General features: G+C 32.6%; 1 protein-coding gene and 1 pseudogene across 1 annotated transcript in view; one reads left to right on the forward strand and one right to left on the reverse strand.

The window, feature by feature from the left end:
- ADAMTS6 (ADAM metallopeptidase with thrombospondin type 1 motif 6) overlaps positions 1-21,987 on the forward strand; it is a 287,534-nt gene that overhangs the window by 148,742 nt on the left and 116,805 nt on the right. The window contains exon 9 of the mRNA XM_032404338.1: positions 16,340-16,486. Within this exon, the coding sequence (XP_032260229.1) occupies positions 16,340-16,486 (147 nt within the window). The remainder of the gene's footprint in view (positions 1-16,339; positions 16,487-21,987) is intronic.
- LOC116632540 lies at positions 6,245-6,448 on the reverse strand (annotated as a pseudogene).

Below are 21,987 nucleotides of genomic sequence, written 5' to 3' on the forward strand. Positions count from 1 at the left end.
AACATGACTGAAACATGTTACTCTGTCAGTTGATGAAGCTTCAGAGTTGTATAGTGCCATTATTTACACAAACTAGTAATACTATTCATGATAATGTTGTTTTCTTATTTCTCATTTATATTAGATTGTGTGAATCCATTATAATATTTTATATTTTTCAAATTAGATTATATTGCTACTATTATTTAAATGGTACTCTATTATTGTGTTTTCATAAGAATTACCTTTGGTCAGGGCCATTAAGATGTCAAAATTATGTTACCTATCTGTCCACACACACACATACCTGCACATACACATGCACACACGCATATACAATATATGTACCATATATATTTTCATATATAGGCAGTCACATATGTAGACGTGTTCTCATAGTAGCTAAAACAAATGATAATAATGTGAAGATTTTATAAAGACTTTAGAAAAGTTACTATAATAACGTCAAACAAATTATTTCAATAATTAAGCCTTTGCCATGATATACATTAATGACAAAAGTAGGTAAGACCAGTCAGAGAGTTACTATATTAAGTTTCTTGAGTCACAGAATAAAGTAAGTATACTTATATTTGGATGTGTTATAGAAATAATAAAACTACTAAATAAAGTAGAATTTAGTCACCATTAACTTTAGGAACTTTGATAAGGCATTACCTTCATTTTTCTAGAAAAAACAAAGAAATGGATTTGTAGGCAGATACCATCATTGTAATTTATTGGTATGGATTTCAACTGCCATAAACCAATTCAGTTACGTTTTGCCCATAGTATAAGGAAGATTATAATAGCAAATGTTTCTTTGTTCCAGCTACTTTCCCTATTTTTGCCATAATTATTATACATACGCACATAAATATACACACATATATACCACACCCAAAATCTTGGTATATATTTAATATCTTGTTTCCTCTGGTCCCTGGCATCTTTGTAGTTAGATGAAAGAAAAAAAAGTGTAAAGTAGTAGTAGAAAAGATGTAAATGTATTGCAGTGATTTCATTGCCTTTGGAAGCCTGACTTCCAACTCAGAAGTATTTATACTAAATGTGAACATTGCTATATACAGGTGTATAAAGAGTCTAGGTCCTCAATTCTGCTAGGCACCTCCCCCATTAAATATTGTTCTAAATAAATTCAGCATCTTGAGTTCACTTAGTTTAGTAAATTATATATAAAGTCCAAAAGTAGAATTGAGTTTCAAACTCTGTTTTAGAAAACTCATGAGCAAATTGTAACAACTATCCTATTGGTTAACTATTAAATCTAAAAAAGTGTGCGAGATATGGGTATAAAAGTATATCCCTTAAATTTCATCAGTGCTTTACTGTAACAAGTGATTCATAGTCAAGATCAGTTAAGAATAAGAACAGATCAAAGAGATCCCAAATGGAAAATACTTCTGAAGAAAGATGTCCTCTTATTCCCTTGTATTTTTCTGCTACAATGGGAGGGCTTAGTTTTGAGATTTTGTAGTTGTCACAGGTTAGGCTCTAATTACCTCATCACTTTTTAAAGAGATATTTAATCATATTTAAAAATGTCAGGAAACTATTTTTTAATTATGTAATTGTGTATGTGTTATCTATTTATTTTTTCCTTTAATGGCAGACTTTGAAAGTACATGCTCTATGTACTGGTGATTGTTTAAAAAAATGCAAGACAGAGTTTAAAGTGCCGTGATTATCTAACAAAAACAATGGTGCTGATATATTGGCAACATGGTAAAATTAAGGTTGCTTAGATACAAAAATTGAATTAAGCATTTTAAGATTTTCCTTAGCCATACAGATCTTCTGTTTGGTTTAAAACATGTGTTATGATTTTAAAAAGAAGTCCAAACTAAATGCATATTAATTTATTCTTGTAGTCTATGCTTCCTCTTTTTATTGTTACAAATCTTCCAAAAGAACCAATAAGGATTGTGTACCAAAATCAAGAGTAAGCTACTATTTTGTGGTTCAAACTATAGTACTGTCAGAATGTTTAGTCATACAATATATGGTGAAATGATGTACAATGTAATCACAAATAAGCTACCTCTTATATATCCTAAAAAATAAAAAGACATAAATTCTCTTCTTATATATCAGCAGGCAAATATATGAATATTTGCCATACATAGGAAATATTGTTTTGTTAAATATAGCTTCAAAGGAAAAACTCATTTGCATAGAAAACTATGTAATTTACTGTAGAAAAATATTTGAGAAAAGCATGTATATCTAGAGATTGATGCATATGATAGACTCTCTGAGTTACAGATGCTTTATTTAATGAATAACCTTTATTGAGACAATCTCTAGTCTCTGTATAGCAACTGACTTGTCTCTGACTGGTGATGTCACCTATTTTGACCCAAGCTCTTACCTTTTTTTCTTTTATTGCTTATTGTATGATATTATATATTTTTATTACATTATTCACCATCAAGGGAAGTATATCCAAATGATACTTCCCAAATTCTGTTTTTCATGGTATACATTTGATCAATGGGTAGTCTCTCACTCATGCACAATTTGATTCCCAAGACTTACTGAGTACCCGATATATTTGCCTAACATAGAGTATATTGTGGATACAGTGATGATGAAAGCAAAGTTCCTACCCTAATGGAACACAGCCTTTTTACTTTTTTTTCTTTTCCAACTCTTGATCAGTTACTTCAAGAACATCTTTTTTTTAAAGATTATATTTATTTGAGAGAGAGAAGGAGAGATCACAAGCAGGGGTGGGGGGGGTGGGGAGGCAGAGGAAGAGGGACAAACAGACTCCCCGCTGAGCAGGGAGCCTGCTATGGGGCTTGATCCAGGACCACAAGATCATGACCTGAGCCGAAGGTAGACACTTAACGACTGAGCCAATCAGGCGCCCCAAGAACATCTTCTAATTCACTCTCCTTCATGAGCCAAAACAAAACCGTGAGGCTGGGGTTATATAGGCCCTGGTTCAGGGTATATCTTTATAAAAGGAAATAACACAATTTTTAAATTTAGACATAATAGATTCATAACCATTTACCTGTGGAACTTTTTGGTAGTACTTACAAGTCCCTCTTAGAACCTCTTCAGTAACTTTCACTTATCTTTTTCTTTAGCAAATGTGCTTTTCTTCCAGTACTATCAATTCTGTAAAAGAATTCAAAATATATCCCATTTTGTTTAATTGTCAATTCAATTAGTGTTGTTATATACTATTTTTCATTTCAGAGATGCAGGTTTAGTCTGTAAAATAGATGAACTAAGCTTATGTGAGCTATCCTGGACAAATAATAATAATAATTTATACCATTATTTCTGTAGTAAGATTTTCAAGGTCCCCAAAATCAGCTTTTAAAATTTAGAACTTTACAATTTACACAGCCAATTTGGTTATCTTATGTGACTGGTCTGAGAGGAAAATTTAATTGCTAAGTTTCAGAACAAACTATTCTTTATATAATATTCAGCCTCATGTAATTAAATATATAGACATTTTCTTTTAAAATGTTTTACTTTGAAGTGTTCTGTGTCTGTGTTTTATAACATACATGTGCACACCATTCGGATTTAACAAATGTCAATATTGTCCCACATTTGCTTTGGGGACTTTTGTTGTTGTTATTTTCAAATATTCTGTATACCAATATCATGTTGCTTTAATTATCATAGTTTTATAACAGATACTGAAGTTTTTCCCTCCATCTTCAAAATCATCTTAGCTTTTTCTGACCCTATACTTGGCAATATTAATTTTGGAATTTTAGTGTCTGTTTCCATGAAAAATACCTAGTAGGATTTTCATTAACCTTTTTTTAAAAATGGCATTGATAGGTTAATAAGTGATTTGGATGATTCTTAAGTGCTTTTCCATATACTGAATGAACACCTGTTCTCATACAGGGTAAAGTCCAGAACCTAGGTTGAGCTTTACTGAAAGGGCCATCCAGCGAGTGTTGTGCCCCAGAGAAGAGAAATCCTGCTGGGTAGGGCAAGTGATGAAATCGGGCTCCCCCCACTCCCCCAAAGGTTTAGTTGCAGTTCTTATGACCCTGTGTTATTTTAAGTTGTGTTTAAAAATACTGTTTGCATATGAAAAAAAAAAAAAAACTGGTTTGCAACCAGAGTTTCAAACTTATAATTTCACTTATTTTTCCTACAGAAATTAAACAAAGGTTTTGGTCAACCTGACAGAACAAGCCTAATGGCATCATCTTTTTCCTTTTAAGCCACACTCCACAGCCACTGTCTTCTCCATCACTTTGGCCTTAATGTTGCATTTTTGCTTGTAGCACAAAGCATAAGCATCAGTAATTCTTAACAAAAGCACACAAAACTGTGAACAAAATAACACTCCAGTATAAAAAGTAACTTGAATAACGTAACTTTGTATTCCTATGCTATAGACACGTAAGGGTTCCCCCCCCCCAAGACTGGTTAGTTGGGTCTATTTTATTTTATTTTATTTTTTAAGATTTTATTTTTAAGTAATCTCTCCACCCAGTGTGGGGCTCGAACTCACAACCCAAAGATCAAGAGTTGCATGCTCCACCGACTGAGCCAGCCAGGCACCCCAGTTGGGTCTATTTAAAGCAAATTATTCTAACTAATTAATTAAGCATACTATATCCAATTCACATCATGAGGACTTTAGTAGTTTAGTCTGGCAGCAGTGCTTGGATGAAAATCAGTCAGGAAATTGTCAATATCATGAAAATCTGTGGATAGCTGTGTGTATCCCAGAGTGTGGAGCATAAGAGAACTTGGGTTACATACCCAGGACTCTAACACCCCAAAAGCCAAATGGATACCTGCTCAAAAAGAAATGGAATACTGGTCAGAATCTCAGAGTCTCAGGAGCAGGTGAAATAAACAAGGGATTCATTTACTAAGATTTGGGTGTAAGGTAGTGTCTTTTTCACAAGAAATAGGACCAGAAGCTAACAATTACAATTACTTTAAAAACCAGAGAACCAGACCAACAGTATGCCATGTTTTAGTACTGCTCCACAAAGCTATTGGCTTTGATCTCTTCAAAATCTCCCTAACAGTGAACAAAATTGGTCCCAGAACCCATGAGCAGATTTGAGGCTTCCTGTGAGTTATGTAACTCCAGTTAGGTAATTGCAAGAAAGAGGGGCAGAAAAAAGTGAAGTTCATCATAGTGAGTATGGAACTCATGTCAGATTCTGTGGATCCCATACTTTACAAGAGAATGTTCTTTAGATCTGCATTTTAACCTCGTGAATCTACCCAGTTTATCCAAATTAAATCTCTGCTGATAGATTTTTCAGCCTCTAACCCTTCGTCACCAATCCTTAAAGTCTGACTATATGCTAAGTATTGTGAATAAAATTAAATATAAAAAATAATTTCTGTTTGTTGAAGTAACTAGTAAAAATGGATCCTGGTGTCAAGCCATACCTAGGCTTGAAGATTTATTTACGGTCGCTTTGGAAGATGGTTTGGCAGTTTCTAGCAAAACTAAATATACTCCTACTGTAGGATCCAACAATACCTAAAAATGAGCAAATCAAACTATTACAGGTTTTAGAACATATTATAGAAAAAAATCCCCATGAGCTTAGGTTAAAAAATGTTTTTTTAAAAAACAAGACATAAAGGGCATGCCTGTCTGTTTCAGTTGGTTAAGCGTCTGACTCTTGATTTCAGCTCAGGGCATGATCTCAAGGTTGTCAGATCAAGCCTCACATCGGGCTCTGCACTGAGCATGGAGCCTGCATGGGATTCTCTTTCTCGCCCTCTCTCTGCCCCTCTCCCCCATTGTGTGCACTCTTACAAACAAAACAAAACAAAACAAAGACAACAAGACATAAAGAACACTAACCATGAAGTTTATGATTGACCAACTTAACCACATTAAAATTAAAAATCCAATTAAGAGACACCATAGAATGAAAAAACAGGACACAGTTTAGGAAAAAGTTGTTTGCAGCTGACATGCAGCTGATATAAGCAACTCCTGCAAATTTAATATACAAGTACATGAACATTTTACAAAAGAAGAAATCCAAATGGTCAATGTGCATATAAAAAGATGTTCAACCTAATTAATAATCAAGGAAACACAAATATGTCCACCATGATTAGCCTAAATTTAAAAGTCCGCAATACTGACTATTGGTGGAGATGTGGTGCAACCAGCATTCTTATGCACTGCAGGTAAGAATGTAATTTGGTGTAACCACTTTGAAAAGGTGTTTAGCATTATCTAATAAAGTTGAAATTTTACCTAAGTCATGACCCAACAATTTATTTTCCACATATATCCTAAAGCAGTGATTTTCAAATTGTGATCCATCGATGCCTGGGATTTCTGAAGCACTTTTGGATCAAAACTATTTTCATAACACTAAGACCTAATGTGCCTTTTCTTCCCCCCTTTAATTAGCAATAATCGCGCCTTGGATAAACCTCGTTGGCTACGATACTGCTACTGCGCAAAGCTAAACTGTGTTGATGTTTTTACACTGATTGTGCAAAATCTGTGTGGGAATAAGTGCTGGCACCCTAGCATAAGTCAAGGCAACCATACTGTTAGTCATTGTATTTGTTACCGCCATGTCAATTTTACTTAAGAATGTCCTTGATGTAGACAAAAAAATTATGGATTTTATTAAAGCATGACCCTTACATATATATCTTTTATAAAGTATTCTGTGTCACAAAATGGGAAGTATGTAAAGCACTTTTTGCTCCATATCTTAGTCTGATGGTTGTCACAAAGAAAAGAACTTGTGCCATTGTTTGAGATGAACTAGCTGCTTTTTTCCTGGAACACAATTTTTATTTGAAAGAAGAAATGAGAAACTATGGGTAGTTGGCAGAAATTCACTTTAAAAATAAACAAATGAGCTTATTATTCAAGGAAAACAACTTACACTGTTTATTACCAATGATAAAATTTGAACTTTTGAGCAAAAATCAGAATTTAGGGAAAGTTATATTTGTCATTAAAACTTGACAACTTCCTAATATTTAAAGACTTTTCTTTTTTTCTTTTTTCAGACTTTTCTGATGAGATTGGGTGATATTAATAAAACCAGATTTAAAAAGATCATTGATACGGTTTCAGAATAAATATTTCAACTAACCTTTTAAAAATTATTTGTCAAGTTTTCAGGCTCCCTGCTCAGCGGGGAGTCTGCTTCTCCCTCTCCCTCTGCTGTTCCCGCTGCTTGTGCTGTCACTTGCTCTATCAAATAAATAAATAAAATCTTTAAAAAAAATTAAAAAAAATTAAAATTATTTGTCAAGTTTTAATATAGTATTAAAAAACCCCTACAGTTATCTGAAAGTGCTGTGAAAATGCTCTTCCCTTTTCCACCTACATATTAGTGTGAGGTCAGATTTTCATTCTATACTTCAACCAAAACAAAATACCACAACAGATTGAATGAAGAAGCAGATATGAGAACCCAGCTATTTTCGAGTAACCCAGACAGTAAAGACATTAGCAAAAACGTAATTAAACAACACTACTCTTTTCACTGAAATTCTTCTGTTTAATAAGATGTTTTTAAGTAAAATAGTTATTTATGTTCTCATTTTTAATTTTTAAGATGATAAATATCACTCCATTTAACATCATAAACAAAAGATCTTTGGGGTCTCTAATATCTTTAAGAATGTAAAAGATCCTCAGACCAAAAGTTTAAAAACTGTTCTGAAGATACTCTTACATACATGACCAGGGAATGTATTCAAGAAGGCTCATAGCAGCATTGTCTATAATAGCCCCATAATAGGAACCATCCTAAATTCATCACCACAGAATGGATAATTAAATAGTACATTTAAATGGAAACCTGTAAATGAAAATGAACAATGTCCAATTAGACAGCTCAGCAGAGATGACATTCTCTAAAAACATTGTTGAATGAAAGAAGCAAGTTATAAAAGGATATCTGCAGTGTGACTTCAGTTCTGTGGATTTCAAAACCAGGCAAAATTAACATACGTTGTTTAGAGGTGTCATAGGGAATGATTATCACAAAAGTCAGGATAATGGTTCTCTCTTAGAGGAGGAAGAAGGATATGATTATGAAGGTGAACACAAGAGGCAGCTTTTATTCTGAAAACGTTCTATTTCTTAAATTTAGTAAGGATAACGTGGATTTTTCTTTATAATTATTTTTTTATTTTTTAAAGATTTTATTTGTTTATTTCACAGAGAGAGATAGCGAGAGCAGGAACACAAGCAGGGGGAGTGGGAGAGAGAGAAGCAGGGCTTCCCGCCGAGCAGGGAGCCCGATGCGGGGCTCGATCCCAGGACCCCGGGATCATGACCTGAGCCGAAGGCAGACGCTTAACGGCTGAGCCACCCAGGCGCCCCTCTTTATAATTATTCTTTAAAATGTTAATATGTTTGATTCTCTCTTAAGTATGCATGATATATATAATATGTGTGTGAGGCTAAAATTAAACTCACAAAACAAAACAACAAATCAAAAATATCATTAGAAAGTATGACAAGAGAGTTAATTGTTACAAATTTCATTTTGTTGGCTGCATTGCCTGCTGTGAAACTCAAATAGTGTCAATAAGCCATTAAATTTTTATGTTATTTTTAAACCAAGCTGAGGTTTATCTTGTAGTAGTTTTTGTAAGAATGACTCATGAGACCTCTATTCCTTGAGTTTTTGTTCAAAATGATTTTTATACTCAATTTGGCTGAGTCCAAGATTCTTGGTAATCATTACTCTGTGGTGAGGTGGTGTTAAATGTCACCATGGCGAAATCTGAGGGTAATCTGATTGTTTTACCATTATAGGTAATTTGTTCTTTTGCCCCAAATGCCCAAAATATATCTTAATTTTGAAGTCCAGTAAGTTAACTAAGCTGTGGCTCTGTGTGAACTCATTCTGTGTCAGTTTTTCCTAAGACATAAAATAGTTCACTTTTGATTAGATTTTAGCCATTTTTATTTCTCCGAAGTTTTCTTGAATTTTTTATAATCACTTTTATTTCTGTTTTAATATTTTGGCTCTTTTCTGGGGGGACAACAATGATATATATGTTGGATTTCTTTGACCCTTTTAAACTCTGTCAGTTTTCATTTTGCTTGCTTTTTACTCCTGTGAGAAATGCTTTTAGCAGTTGCCTAATTTTATTTTTTGCTACTTCAGCATGGCCTTTTTCCTGTGATAATTTTCTTTTCCCCCCACTTATTTCCTCAGATAGTTCATGTTTTCATCCCCCGTCTTGCCATATCTTCCCTGATTGCTTGTATCTCTGCATTAAATTCTTGTTTTTATAAAATGATGGCTTCATTAAGTTTGTTTGAATTCATATGTGTCCACTTTTTATCTTTACTGTACCAACATTTTTTTTTTTTTTTGCTAAGTGTCCTTCTCCTATTTGTGTTTTTCTGTTCTGATTATTTATTTATTTAATATATTTGTACGCACTTCTTGTTCCTTTTGACTCACGTCTTTGAACGAGTTAGATTTTTCTGTATGAACTATTTGTAGAAGGTTTATGATGGGTAGGGGCCAGAGCTATTTTCTCATCAGGAATTTATTAGTGATGTAGAGTAGTGTATGAGATTCAAGTTCTTTAACACTGTATTCCTTTATAAAACTGTTAGCAAGATAGAATCTCTCTTTTACCTTTCCTTACTGACAGATTGCTTCCTGCAAATCTAATTTGTGTGACTCCAATACAAATAAGCCCAGCCCCCTCTTCTTCTGACAACTAGAACAAGGGTGTATATTCCAACAGTTTGTTCCCTTACTCCAGTTGTTCACAAGAAGGTATTGTTGGTTTTACCCCCCAGATTGTTGCACATAACTTTGGAGAAATAGGTCTTGCTTCTTTGTGCTGAGATCTTCAGTTATTGTTGTCCTCTCTATGTGTCTTGCTGCATTCATCTTTGATTTTCTGAATTCAGTCATCCTTCCACATTCCTTATAATGTTGTGGGTTTATGGTTTTAGAGGTTTTCTAGATTTCATTAAATGCAGAATTTTTGTTTCTTTTTCTTACTTTCCTTACTACTTTTAGGTGGTATCTTAGAGAAAAAGGGAGGAAACTTTTTACTTAACAGTATAGAAATAAGATGTGTCCTTTAAACTTTTGAGATAGGAACAGAAATAATAAGACATGAGAAAGGAAATTTCTGGTCTTTTTCTTGTATCTCCTGGGAGATTTAGATGAAATCTTCAACATTCAATTTACCTCCTAGGAAGAAAACAAAACAAAAAGCCCACTTTGTTTTAATAGATATTATTGAGAATTTGGGCTTCAGTTTTTTAAAAATTAATACTAATTTGAAGTAATTTGCTTTCCGAATTACTTAGCTTTTCATAATTGAGTATGTTATCCTCATCAACTACAGTCTTCTCTCTCATTGGATTTGAGATTTAACTTTACCCTACTTATAAGCTAATAAGTTGGCCTATAGCTGTCAAATGGACGCTAGCAAAAGACATGAAATTTTTGGGTCAGAGACAAAGGATTTTATTACTTACAGCACAGTAAACAGCATAAGCATCAGCATATTTATTTGGTTTCTCTTGGCCCCTAATCCCACAGGGGCAACACAATATGGCCTAGATGAATGCTTCATACACAGTGGGTTTGCATCATAACTGAGAAACATTGAGCTTGGGGAATCTACCACTTTTAGAGCAAGTAGTAAGTAAACCTGCTTTTTGTCCAGGGGGGATGTTACCTCATTTCTCAAAGTTATCCTGTGAAATGACCTGGTTAAAGCATAAAGTTTGCAGACTTGGAATACCCAGCAAAATGTGGAGAATCACAAGAGGCCCAAGGGAGACTGTTTCCCAATCTGTCAGTCTCTCTCTCTGTGTCTCTGCCTCTATCTTTCTCCCAATATCTGTTCATAAAACCCTCCTCAAATGAGAATCTTTACCTTTATGTAATCTGAACTGTTTTATTGAACACATAAAACCAACCATGGAAGCGTTGTCTTGCTACCACTGTTCACTCATGGGGGTGGGCCCTATGTTTACCAAACTCTTTTGCTCTTGCTCTCATTCTTTTTTTTAATTATTATTTGTGAAACTCAAGAGCAGAGAGTTGAGTTTATTTTACATTTATTGACCTATTTATATCTATCTATCTATCATCATCATTTATCTATGTATCCTTAGTTCTTAGCACAACATCATTATCAGTCCCACCAAGGACGCTTCTTACTTAATACATGTAAATATGTATTTGTTTCTATAATCCCATTTCCCACTCCACTTTCTTTTTTCCATAGATAACTACTCTAATAAATTTGATATGTATATTTGAATCCATATGTATCTTTGTAAAATATCACAGATTGTATATGTATGTGTTTATTTTTTAATATTTTAAGTTTGAAATAATTTCAAGCTTACAGAAAAATTGATGTAGTAGAAAGATTTCCCATGTGCTCTTTACTGAGATTCAAATACCGTTAATATTTTGCAACATTTGCTTTATATCTCTCTGTATATGTACATGTATTTTTTTCTCAACTATTTGAGAATAAGTTGTAGACTGTGCCTTATCACTAAATATTTCAGTATCTGTGAAAAAATATCTTCTGTACCACAGTATAATTATTAAACTAGAAAATTTAACATTGATATACTATTATCGAATATGCAGTCTGTATTCAAATTTCATCAATTGTCCCAGCAGTGTTTTTTATAATCCCCCCCGCCCCCAATCTAGTTCCTATTGCATTTAGTTATTTTTCTTTAGTCTTTAATCTGGAACAATTCCTTGACCTTTCTTTGTTATCTGAGTGTGTATCTAATTTTTGCTTATGTATTTACATGATATAATATAATACTATAGATCTTTTTACTTCTCTTAATTTTTTTCAGTGTTTTTAAGATCCACCCATATTTATATGTAGACATCTATCTTGTTTGCTGCTTCCAATTTCTGCTTAGTATCCCATAATATGCATCTGCCAACATTTACTTATCCATTCCCCAGTGACAGACACCTAGATTATCTTTAACAACTTGCTATCATAAATAACTCTGTCATGAACATCCTCATACATGTTCCCTTTGGGAATATTCCTGGGATACATATCCAAGAATAGAATTGTTGGGTCATAAAATATCTGCCTATTTAATTTGACGAAGACCTGCCGAATTGCTCTCCAGAACAGCTACCCTGACCACAGTACAACTGTTGGGCACTAAGGTCCCAGTTTCTCTAGACCACTGTCAATACTTAGTTCTAGGTAACATTCTAATCTTTGCCAGTGTGATGGTTTTAATGTGAACTCTTGTTTATTCTTTCTGATCACTAATGAGTTTCACTTCTTTTACCAACTCTTCACTGAGATAGACTTTCCTCAGCAGGGAACCTATCTTTATTTTATTTTATTTTTTTATTTCAAGTTTTTATTTAAATTCTAGTTAGTTAATATATATGTTAAAATTGGTTTCAGGTGTAGAATTCAGTGATTCATCACTTATGTCTAACACCCAGTGCTCATCACTACAAGTGACCTCCTTAATACTCATTACCCATTTAGCCCATCCCCCGCCCACCTCCCTCCATCAACCCTCAGTTTGTTCTCTATCGTTAAGAGTCTCTTACGGTTTTCTTCCCTCTCTCTTTCTCCCCCTTCCCCTGTGTTCATCTGTTTTATTTCTTAAATTCCATAAATGATGAAATCATATGGTATTTGCCTTTCTCTGACTGACTGAGGGAACTTATCTTTACATATATATATATATATATATATATAAAGATATAAATAAAGATATATATATAAAGATATATATATATATATGTCTTCTGCTTCAGCCTGATTAGCCTATTAGAGGGATCTTTTGAAGTTGATGTCATGAATAGCAGTTGTAAACTCCCATTTTACTTTGTGTCACTGTAAGTGAACTTCTTAACATTGGTCAGGTCATTTTTGGGGTTTCTTATATTTGAAATATAAGCTACAAAAGTATACATTCTTCTAGACAACTGAAACCTAAGTCCTTAGGATAACTATCTGCATTTGACACCTCAAGATTGTTAGTAGAAATAGAACTTGTAAGATTTCCTCCTTTATGTACTTGAATTCATGAATTTTTTTAAAAAAATTTTTATTCAAATATAGTTGACATACGATGTTACATTAGTTTCAGATGTACAACATAGTAATTTGACAAGTTTTTACATTATGCTATGCTCACTCAAGCATAGCTACCATCTGACACCATACTCTATTACAATATGAGTATATTCCCTATGCTGTGCCTTTTGTTCCCTTGATTTATTCATTCCATATCTGGAAGCCTGTATTTCCCACTCCCCTTCTCTTGTTTTGCCCATACCCCTACCCCTTTGGCAACCATCACTTTGTTCTTTGTATTTATAGGTCTGATTCTGCTTTTTGTTTGTTATTTATTTTGTTTTTTTTAGATTCCACATATAAGTGAAATCATGGTGTTTGTCTTTCTTAGTCTGACTTATTTCACTTAACATAATATCCTCTAGGTCCACCCTCCATGTTGTCACAAATGACACAATCTCAACCTTTTAATTGCAAAGGATAGAATTTCTAGAGCACTGTAAATATTAGCATGTAAAAAAATAAAATTTTATATGCCTCTTTTAAATATATCAATTGAATCTAAATGCCATAGCATCTTGGTGACTTTCATTATGCATTTAAAAAATATGTGAACAGGTTCTTGTTTTATAGTCAAAATTTACATCATTTTTTCCCTCTTTTAACTCAATATATTTAGTCTTTCTTTCCCAACCAGAATCTATCCTGATGTATATTTTAATATTTCTTAATATATTTTAAAATATATTTTTATACTTTAAAGTATTTTAATTATATCATATCTCTATCACAAAAATGTATATAAATTGCAATTACATTTACAAAATTTCCTGTAATAATAAAGGGAAAAATGGTCTCTGGACTATATATTCATTACATTACAATCATTGTTAGCCAATTATTCATCAGAGAATCATGTGCATATTACATGTTTTAATAAATAATAAAATCTAAAAATAAAATTTTATAGAAAATGTGCCTTTAGTTATATTTTTTCAATTGCTGTATTTGTTTCTCTTGCTAGAATGAGGCAGAATTTCAGTATCAATTCGACTCTTTGATTTTGTTTTTATAGATTTGAATGCTGAGAAAATTTGTTCACATAAATAGATGAAAAGAGTTTATTGTAGAAATATCACTCAGTTCGTTGAACTCCTTTTGAATTATTTGTCAGAACATAACCAATGGTGATCTAGCATCAGAAAAAAATTTTAACAACCCATTGACTGTTAATTTGATTCTATTCTCTTGTAAACTTGATGAAAACAAGAAACTACATGTTATTCAATCATTAAAATCATTCTCTTTCTCAACACTGATACAAAATGGTTCTGATTGTCTCTTCTTGAAACCCACATTTTTAGACCCCAAGGCAATGAACTATTGTAAAATTATAGATGAGTAAAGGATAAGTTTTTCTTTTATAAAGTAGGAGAAATAAGATATAAAAAGGAGAAGCTTGACTTTTTTTTTTTTTAGAAAAGAATACATAAGGAATTTGAAGATCTTTAAAATAATTTTCTTAAAACCATCTGTGTCTGCCTATACCTATCTTCATATGACTCAGGCATATGTGTAAGGCTGCTGCCAAAACGAAATAATTTTTTTAAAGCTATCATCATTTGAGAAGAATAATAGTAGTATTCACATGATAGCATCAGCCTTTGAGAGAAGTATAGAATATTGTTTATTGAATTATAAATTTACATTACGGAGCTTTCTATGTAACTCTGCAGGTGATTGTTTTGACAGAATTATATCTAATTCTATAAACTGTAAACTCCACCATCATGTTCCTAGAAGATCATTCAAAGAGACTGATTCCAGTGTGTTGATGTCAAATAAGAAGACTAAATACTGGTGTATTTAGTTTTTGGTTATTTTGGTGGGTTACTTGGTGTTTTAATTTAGGGCTCTGGATAAACACTCTTCTATATTTCTCTTTCTTTGCTTATGTTTGTTCCTCCATATGAATTACAAGTTTCATCTCTTTGCCCCACATATGATATATCTTTATTATGGCTCTTTTATATTGTATTTATGAAGACCAATTCATTCAGCTTCCTAAACATATCTCAAATATAATCCCACCTCTCTATCCAGTGCCCTATTCAGATCTACATCATTTCTCAATTGGTAATGATCTTCCATCTGCTTTCCCTGCCTCCATTCTCTTCCCACTCCAATGTCTCCACCATAGACTTACTATAATGACCTGTCTAAAATACAGATCAATTCCATAGTCCCCTGCTCTGAAATCTTAAGTTGCTCTTGCTCAGAAATCTTCAGTGTCTCTGCACTGCCAAAATTATTATTTACTTTCAATTATTGTAATTCTCTCTTCTCAAGTACCTTTCCAGTTTTTTCTCCAACAACTGTCCTCATCTGTTTTATACTCTTGTCACACAAATTACTTATTTCCTTGAACACATATCATGGTATATTTATTAGGATGTCACAATGGACACATAACTTTATTTTTTCACTAATAGTGAAAGCTTTTGGCTATCTGTGGAGAAAGACTAAAATTTATTCATATTCATATCATTTATAGAAAAAATTTATGATTTATCATTGAGATATGTTTTTATATCACATTGATAATAGCACTAAGCATGGCTATAGGACACAGGGGGAAAATGGCAAAGACAAGCTTTGAATAATGAAGGGAAACCGAGGTAAAGAAAAACTCTATAATCATAATCCTTAAATGTATCAAGATTTTTCAAAAGGTGTTTTGAAAACACACATACACATACAAACATAAATTGCATATGTATTGAATTCTCTTTTATCTATATTAATAAGAAAAATGATTTTTGTATTTGACCTTTAACCTAGAACTCAATAGATTATAACTATATATTTATAATTCTCTTTTAGATTCAGCATAGTGAGGTAGCATGACCTCTAGGATGTTAAAAGGCAGGTTCTACTAACACTTACTAACTGTATGATCTTTAATAGGTCATTTATCTTTGCTAAATCTCAGTTTTTCATACCTATAAAGTGAGGATTAATATATATTCCTTGTCTGTTCAAGGAAAGATTGTATCCTGTAAGGTAATATTTGAAAGTATATGATCAATTAAAGAGATTTAAAAATAAATTGTATCATAGAATTATTCTGTAGTCTCCTTAACTTTAATCCTGTATTTCCTTAGAGGATCTTGATAGAAGCTATATGTTGATAAGGCTAACAAATGATCAAATAAGGAAATAAAGGATATATTGGGGGTTCATTTGTTTTATTTATTTTTTTATTTCTTTCTTTTATGTTTCTTATGTTTCTTCCTTATTAAAACAGTTTTGGTATGAACCATGATGGAATTGGAAATTCTTGTGGGACGAAAGGTCATGAAGCAGCAAAACTTATGGCAGCTCACATTACTGCAAATACCAATCCTTTTTCCTGGTCTGCCTGCAGTCGAGACTATATCACCAGCTTTCTAGAGTAAGTAATCTCTGGAGAGTGATGATGAATTGCTCCAGAAGTAAGCCATTGGTAGAAGCCTAATATGTAGTGCTTCAAACTGCATAATGAGTAACTTTTATAGGGTGATATTTCAGGCTGTTCCCAAAATACTTTAATATATCATTGTGGCAAATTTTTTCCTTCATACTCAAGCAGAACTTGGTAGATTAAAGAATCTGGAGCAAGGCTATAAGTGGGGTTGATGATGTGAGTGTCAGAAATGTTCAATAAATGGGAAACAATGTCAGAAAGAATTTAGATTTACACAGCTTAATAGTGTGTAGGCCAAACTTAATTTCAGTGATTATATATTTCATTTTGTTGTTGAAAAAACTAAGTTTTTTTTAGGAATGCTGAAGTATTTAATAGTAACAAACAACAACAACAAAAAACCAAACACCCAGCAAATGAAAATGAGAAAATGAAAATTTGTCTTTGAAAATTTATTATGTGACTCATCTTTTCTGCAGTTTGAGAACTTCTTTGCTGATCTTTTAATATATATTCTAAGAGTCTGGTTACTTAAATGTGAAATAAATAAATTAGCTGAGGTGTAATTATGTTTATGAAAGCAGATATTCTTCCACATCTCACCTGCATAGGACTTTAGGATTGGACTTCAGAAACTTACAGACTTAGGTCTCACTTTCTAACTGTGTGACCATGGGCATGTTACTTGACCTTTCATAATCTTCAGTGACCTCACATGTTAAATACATACATCTTCAGGTTTTTGTATATATATAATTATGTACAATGTTATAATGTATATGAAACACAGTAGACATTCATTAAGTGATAGATATTATTTTAAATAATATCGAGGCTTTAAACCTTATTGCTCTATCATTACTTTCAGCTGTTTTGTGCCATTGTGTTTTTGGGGAGGAGAGAGTAAAATTTACTCTGTGAAAAAGTGAATCAGAAAAAACACACGTGAACTACAGAAATTCTTTTTAAAAACTGTCTTTTTTCAAAGTTCACATTTATATGACACTGGTCTAAAACTTTCAAAATTCAGTTAGGTTATATAAGGTAATATTATTTATTAATGTTTGGCTCATATCTGCTAATAGCTGAAACTTCTGAAAACTTAAAATTATGTATTTTTTTAAAACCCCAAACAAGAGATTTTAAATTACCTAGCACAACGGTTTCATCAATCAGAGATCAAAAGATAAATGTTTAAAATGGCCTTTTTTGAATTAATGTAATAATTAAATAGAAGGAATTGGAAATTCCTATCAGAAGGTAGTTCCTCAGAATAATTATGCCATAGCCTAAAAATTTTTAATGTTAGTAATAGGTAATTATAACACTGTACTTACCTCATGCCAGAACTGGGTTGAAAGCTATAAAGATAGACGACAGAAAATTTGTTTGACATCTTTTGGTGGTTTTTAACACAAAGCCCTAGCATTATCATTTTCCAAGATGTTTTTAATGAGATCATATTACCTAAATTTTAAACATTGTTGAAGATCTGCTTTCTCCAGAAATCAAGCCAGATCTGGAATTTCTCCTTTGACTTGGCTCATGTTTTTATAATGGAATCTTAGTGTCTATCACCAGAAAGACTAACTGTATAATATGCTCAGTATGCCTGTGCATTTTTGAAGTCTTCTCTCCTCATGTTTTTTTTTTTTCCAAGTACCAATTTTCTTTCTCCCCTATCCATTTATTTTGCCCAGCCTATTTGCTAGGACCATCTTTGTATACTTAATACAAGGACCAGTTTTGAGGTCTTGCCAGACCCTGCCTTGATGAAACTGTATTAAGGCAGCTAAAATACTTGGAAAGGGAATCCCTAAATTACTAATTACTGTAAAGAAACCACCACAGATTTGGTGAGAGATGTAAAATTATTACTGGTTGCAATAAAGTGTTCCATTGAATTAATTAAAAGAATTAATCCAAAAAGCATTATTTAAGCCTTATTGCCTCTTTGCATTTTGTATGTAAGCATGATTAGTGTTGACAGGGTTCTAAAGGGTTTATTTATCCTGTATTTTATAAAAATATTTCTGTTATAAAAAAAAAATTTCTGTTGTGCATCCTCATGGGAATGCTCACACAGTAAAAGCCATTAGTAAAAGATAGATATGAAAGACAATAGGTAGAGATTTGGGGAAAGTTGGCTTTTTTCCCCTTTTTAATAATAAACTAAACAACTCTGATTATAATCTGACCAAGCAATAAGGTTTTTTAAACACAGCGCCCTTTAAAAAGGTCAGTTCACTGGAGCACAAAGACATAATAGTAACTTTCTTGATTTTCTTTGTTCCTTTTTATTAATACAGTTGGCTTAATTGCTTTAACAGCTATGTGTGATATTTTTAAAAATCCAGTGATATTTTGATCAGGGATTGAGGTTACATTTATGTTTTATAGTTGGCTCAAAAAGACTCATAACATTTTATTTTAGTTTCTCTTCTCAAGAAAAAGAAATCTTGAAAGATGAGTTGTTTAGGAACTACAGCCCAGCCAACAAAATGCATACCTTTCTTTACTTAGTGACTGTATAGGCCCAAGATGATGGTGGATTCTAACAATGAGCTTTCTATGATTTACAGAGATTCACTATTCACTATGTTCAACTGAAAACAATTCCATGGCCTTTAAATGCCAATAGAGTAAAGTCTCTCGTGTCTTTCTGAAACACTAGGTGCTATTGATCAATCAGGAGATGGTGTTTTACCAACTCCCAATATTTTTTTTCAGATTTCTTAAACTCGGTGATTCAATAAGTGGTTCATGAATCGCCCAGAAGCCGTCCTGATTAAATAATAAAGAACCCATTTCCGTTAAAATGGACGTGTTATGCCAGCTTCTGATGTTTTCGACGACGGCTTTGCAGGTAGTGTCCTTCCTATCTGCCTGCGGGACTTATTTACTTATTTATTTAGAAAACAGAGAAAGATGAACCTGGTATTATGGCTCACACTCATTGATGACTATGGGCTAATTTACCAGGCAGTGAAAGGCAGCCAGAAGTAGTTTAGGCCAGTTTTTCATACATTTTCCACCACTTAGCGGTAGTACAGAGTAATTTCATATAGTTTTCAAAAATTCCGGAGCCTCTGTGAATCAACTCTTGCTCTATTTAAATTAAAGTCTGTTAAATTGTTTGAACTGTCAGAGATCCATAGCAAAATTTCCTACAGCTCCAAATTAAATACAGACTAGCCATTTTCACAGAAAGGATGGAAGCTGAATAAAAGAAAGGCAATATTATGGCAGAAGGTGAACTAGAAAGAAAGAGCTACAAGGAAAGTGTTATAAGATGAACAGGATAACTAAGACACTCACATTTCCTCTATAGCAATTAACTTTGAAGGTCAAATTTAAATGAAATCAATTCCATAGATGGGCCCTCTTTTTATATGGAGCCCAAGAAACAGCAAAACAGGTTTCTCCTCCTTCCATTTATCAGGCATGTTTTGGGGACTTTGCCCTAACTCATAAAAATCTTTGATAAGTCATAATTACATATGGAGAAGAGAGCATAGGGGAGTAAATCATTAGCAGTACAGTGTTTGTTGGAAGCCTCAAATTCAGTTCTCTTCAAGCATCCCAGTCATACAGAGGGCAAGAGAGAAAGGTCTGACTTAGAGGAACTCATTTTAGAAGGTAGTTATTGTTTGTTTTGTGAAGACTGATAAAGCAGTTTACAATAACCTAGTAGGTAAGACACTTGACTTGCCATAGATAATACAGTCTAATTCATTTTTGTTTAATTTAGGTGTATGAGCACAGTTTTGTGGTAGAAAATAGGAGTCGGCATTAAATATTAACTTTTTGTTGTTGTTGTTAAAAGACTGTTAAGATATGTATAGGGTTATACAGAAAGATTTATTTTTTAGATTGACCCACTGTGTTGTAGGCTGAAGGTCTATACTTTATAGTATAATTGTTTAAGTAAAAAATCTAAAACTGCAATTAGGAAAATGTGCTCATGTGTCCTGGAAACAAAGCCAAGGGTGCATATTTTACATAGGGATCTGTAAATTTTAGCTGAAGATTCAACTCTGGCTCATGTTCCCATTTTAAGGCTAATTTTCAAACTATGTAAATAAGACTTCTCTAAATTAGAGGTAGAATACATGAAATATGATTTTGCTATCATGCTGCAAAGATTTCTGGAAATGTAAATATACTTTGATTTACTAAGAATTTCATAATCTAGGAAAAAGCATGTTCTCAAGCTAATACACATTTTTTCTGTCTTAGATGCATAAGCAAAAGTAGAGTCTATTATCATCTTTATTGCTGTAGATTGGGCTTTTAGTAGTGAAATGTATGCTGCTACAGAAATAGAGTTCTACTTTTTATGTATATAGTTTTGCTCGGGACAAGTATATCACTACTTAATAACAATAAGTTATAATAGTATCTCATAGATGGAAACCAACAGTGCTCTTAATTTAATTTATTAGAGTGAAGTTTCTGTTTTCTGAGTGGAAAAATTTGCATATGACCAAAGCACAGACCATCTATGCTTAAAAGTGCCATTTGATGAGAAAAATCAAGAAGATTTATATATAACACCACTACTATTACTATTTTGATAAGAGTAGCATAAATAACACTAGACTCAGCATCAGAAGAATTGTATGGTTATATTAATTAGCTAGAACCCTAGATTTAATAACAATTACTCATTATCTCCCTTTTGTTAAATAGATGCAATTACAAAATATAAGAAAATAACTCATCTAATAATGTTGAGAAAGGAAAAATATTTGTACCAGGAGACCTGTACAAAAATGTTCATATTAGCATACTTTGCAATTTCCAGAAATTAAGGATAATGCAAATGTTTGTTAATAGAAGAATGGATAAATAATTGTGCCGTAGTCTTAAATGGAATATTAACGATATTAATGAACAGACTACAGCTATACATATCAGCATGGATGTTTCTCACATTCATAATATTGAACCAAAGAATAAAGTCACAAAAGAAAACCTACACTATTACTCCTTTTATGTAGTCCAAAAATAGGCAGATTAATAATTGAGAGATGAATAATTACTAAAAAAAAGCATGGAAATAATTATATTAAAAGTCATAATATTAGTTACTTCTTCTGGAGAAAGTGAAGGGTATGATTAGGGTTGAGCTCTTGGGAATTTTCTAAGAGAAAAAAAACACTTCTAGGGTTAAATATACATCTCTCAGATCCATGTCCCCTACCTTCTACACTTATATCTGTGGTATTTCATAATGGTAGTTGATGACTCAGAGGCATGGAAATATCCAGAATTATTATTTTCTAAGAGTTAATTAAAATAATTATGATCTAGAGATTTAACGTACTTGAAAGTATCAGGAAATTTTAGTAACATTATGCAAAAAATATTTGTGTCACTTAACTTCCAGTTAAGAATTAAAATATGAAAACTGCCACACCCTCCAAATAGTTTAATCCAGGTTTTACTATACATATCAAATGTGATTAGTAGAAGAAAAATATATA

Source organism: Phoca vitulina, unplaced genomic scaffold (genome assembly GCF_004348235.1).
Source record: "Phoca vitulina isolate PV1807 unplaced genomic scaffold, GSC_HSeal_1.0 scaffold6, whole genome shotgun sequence".
Classification (NCBI taxonomy): Eukaryota; Metazoa; Chordata; class Mammalia; order Carnivora; family Phocidae; genus Phoca; species Phoca vitulina.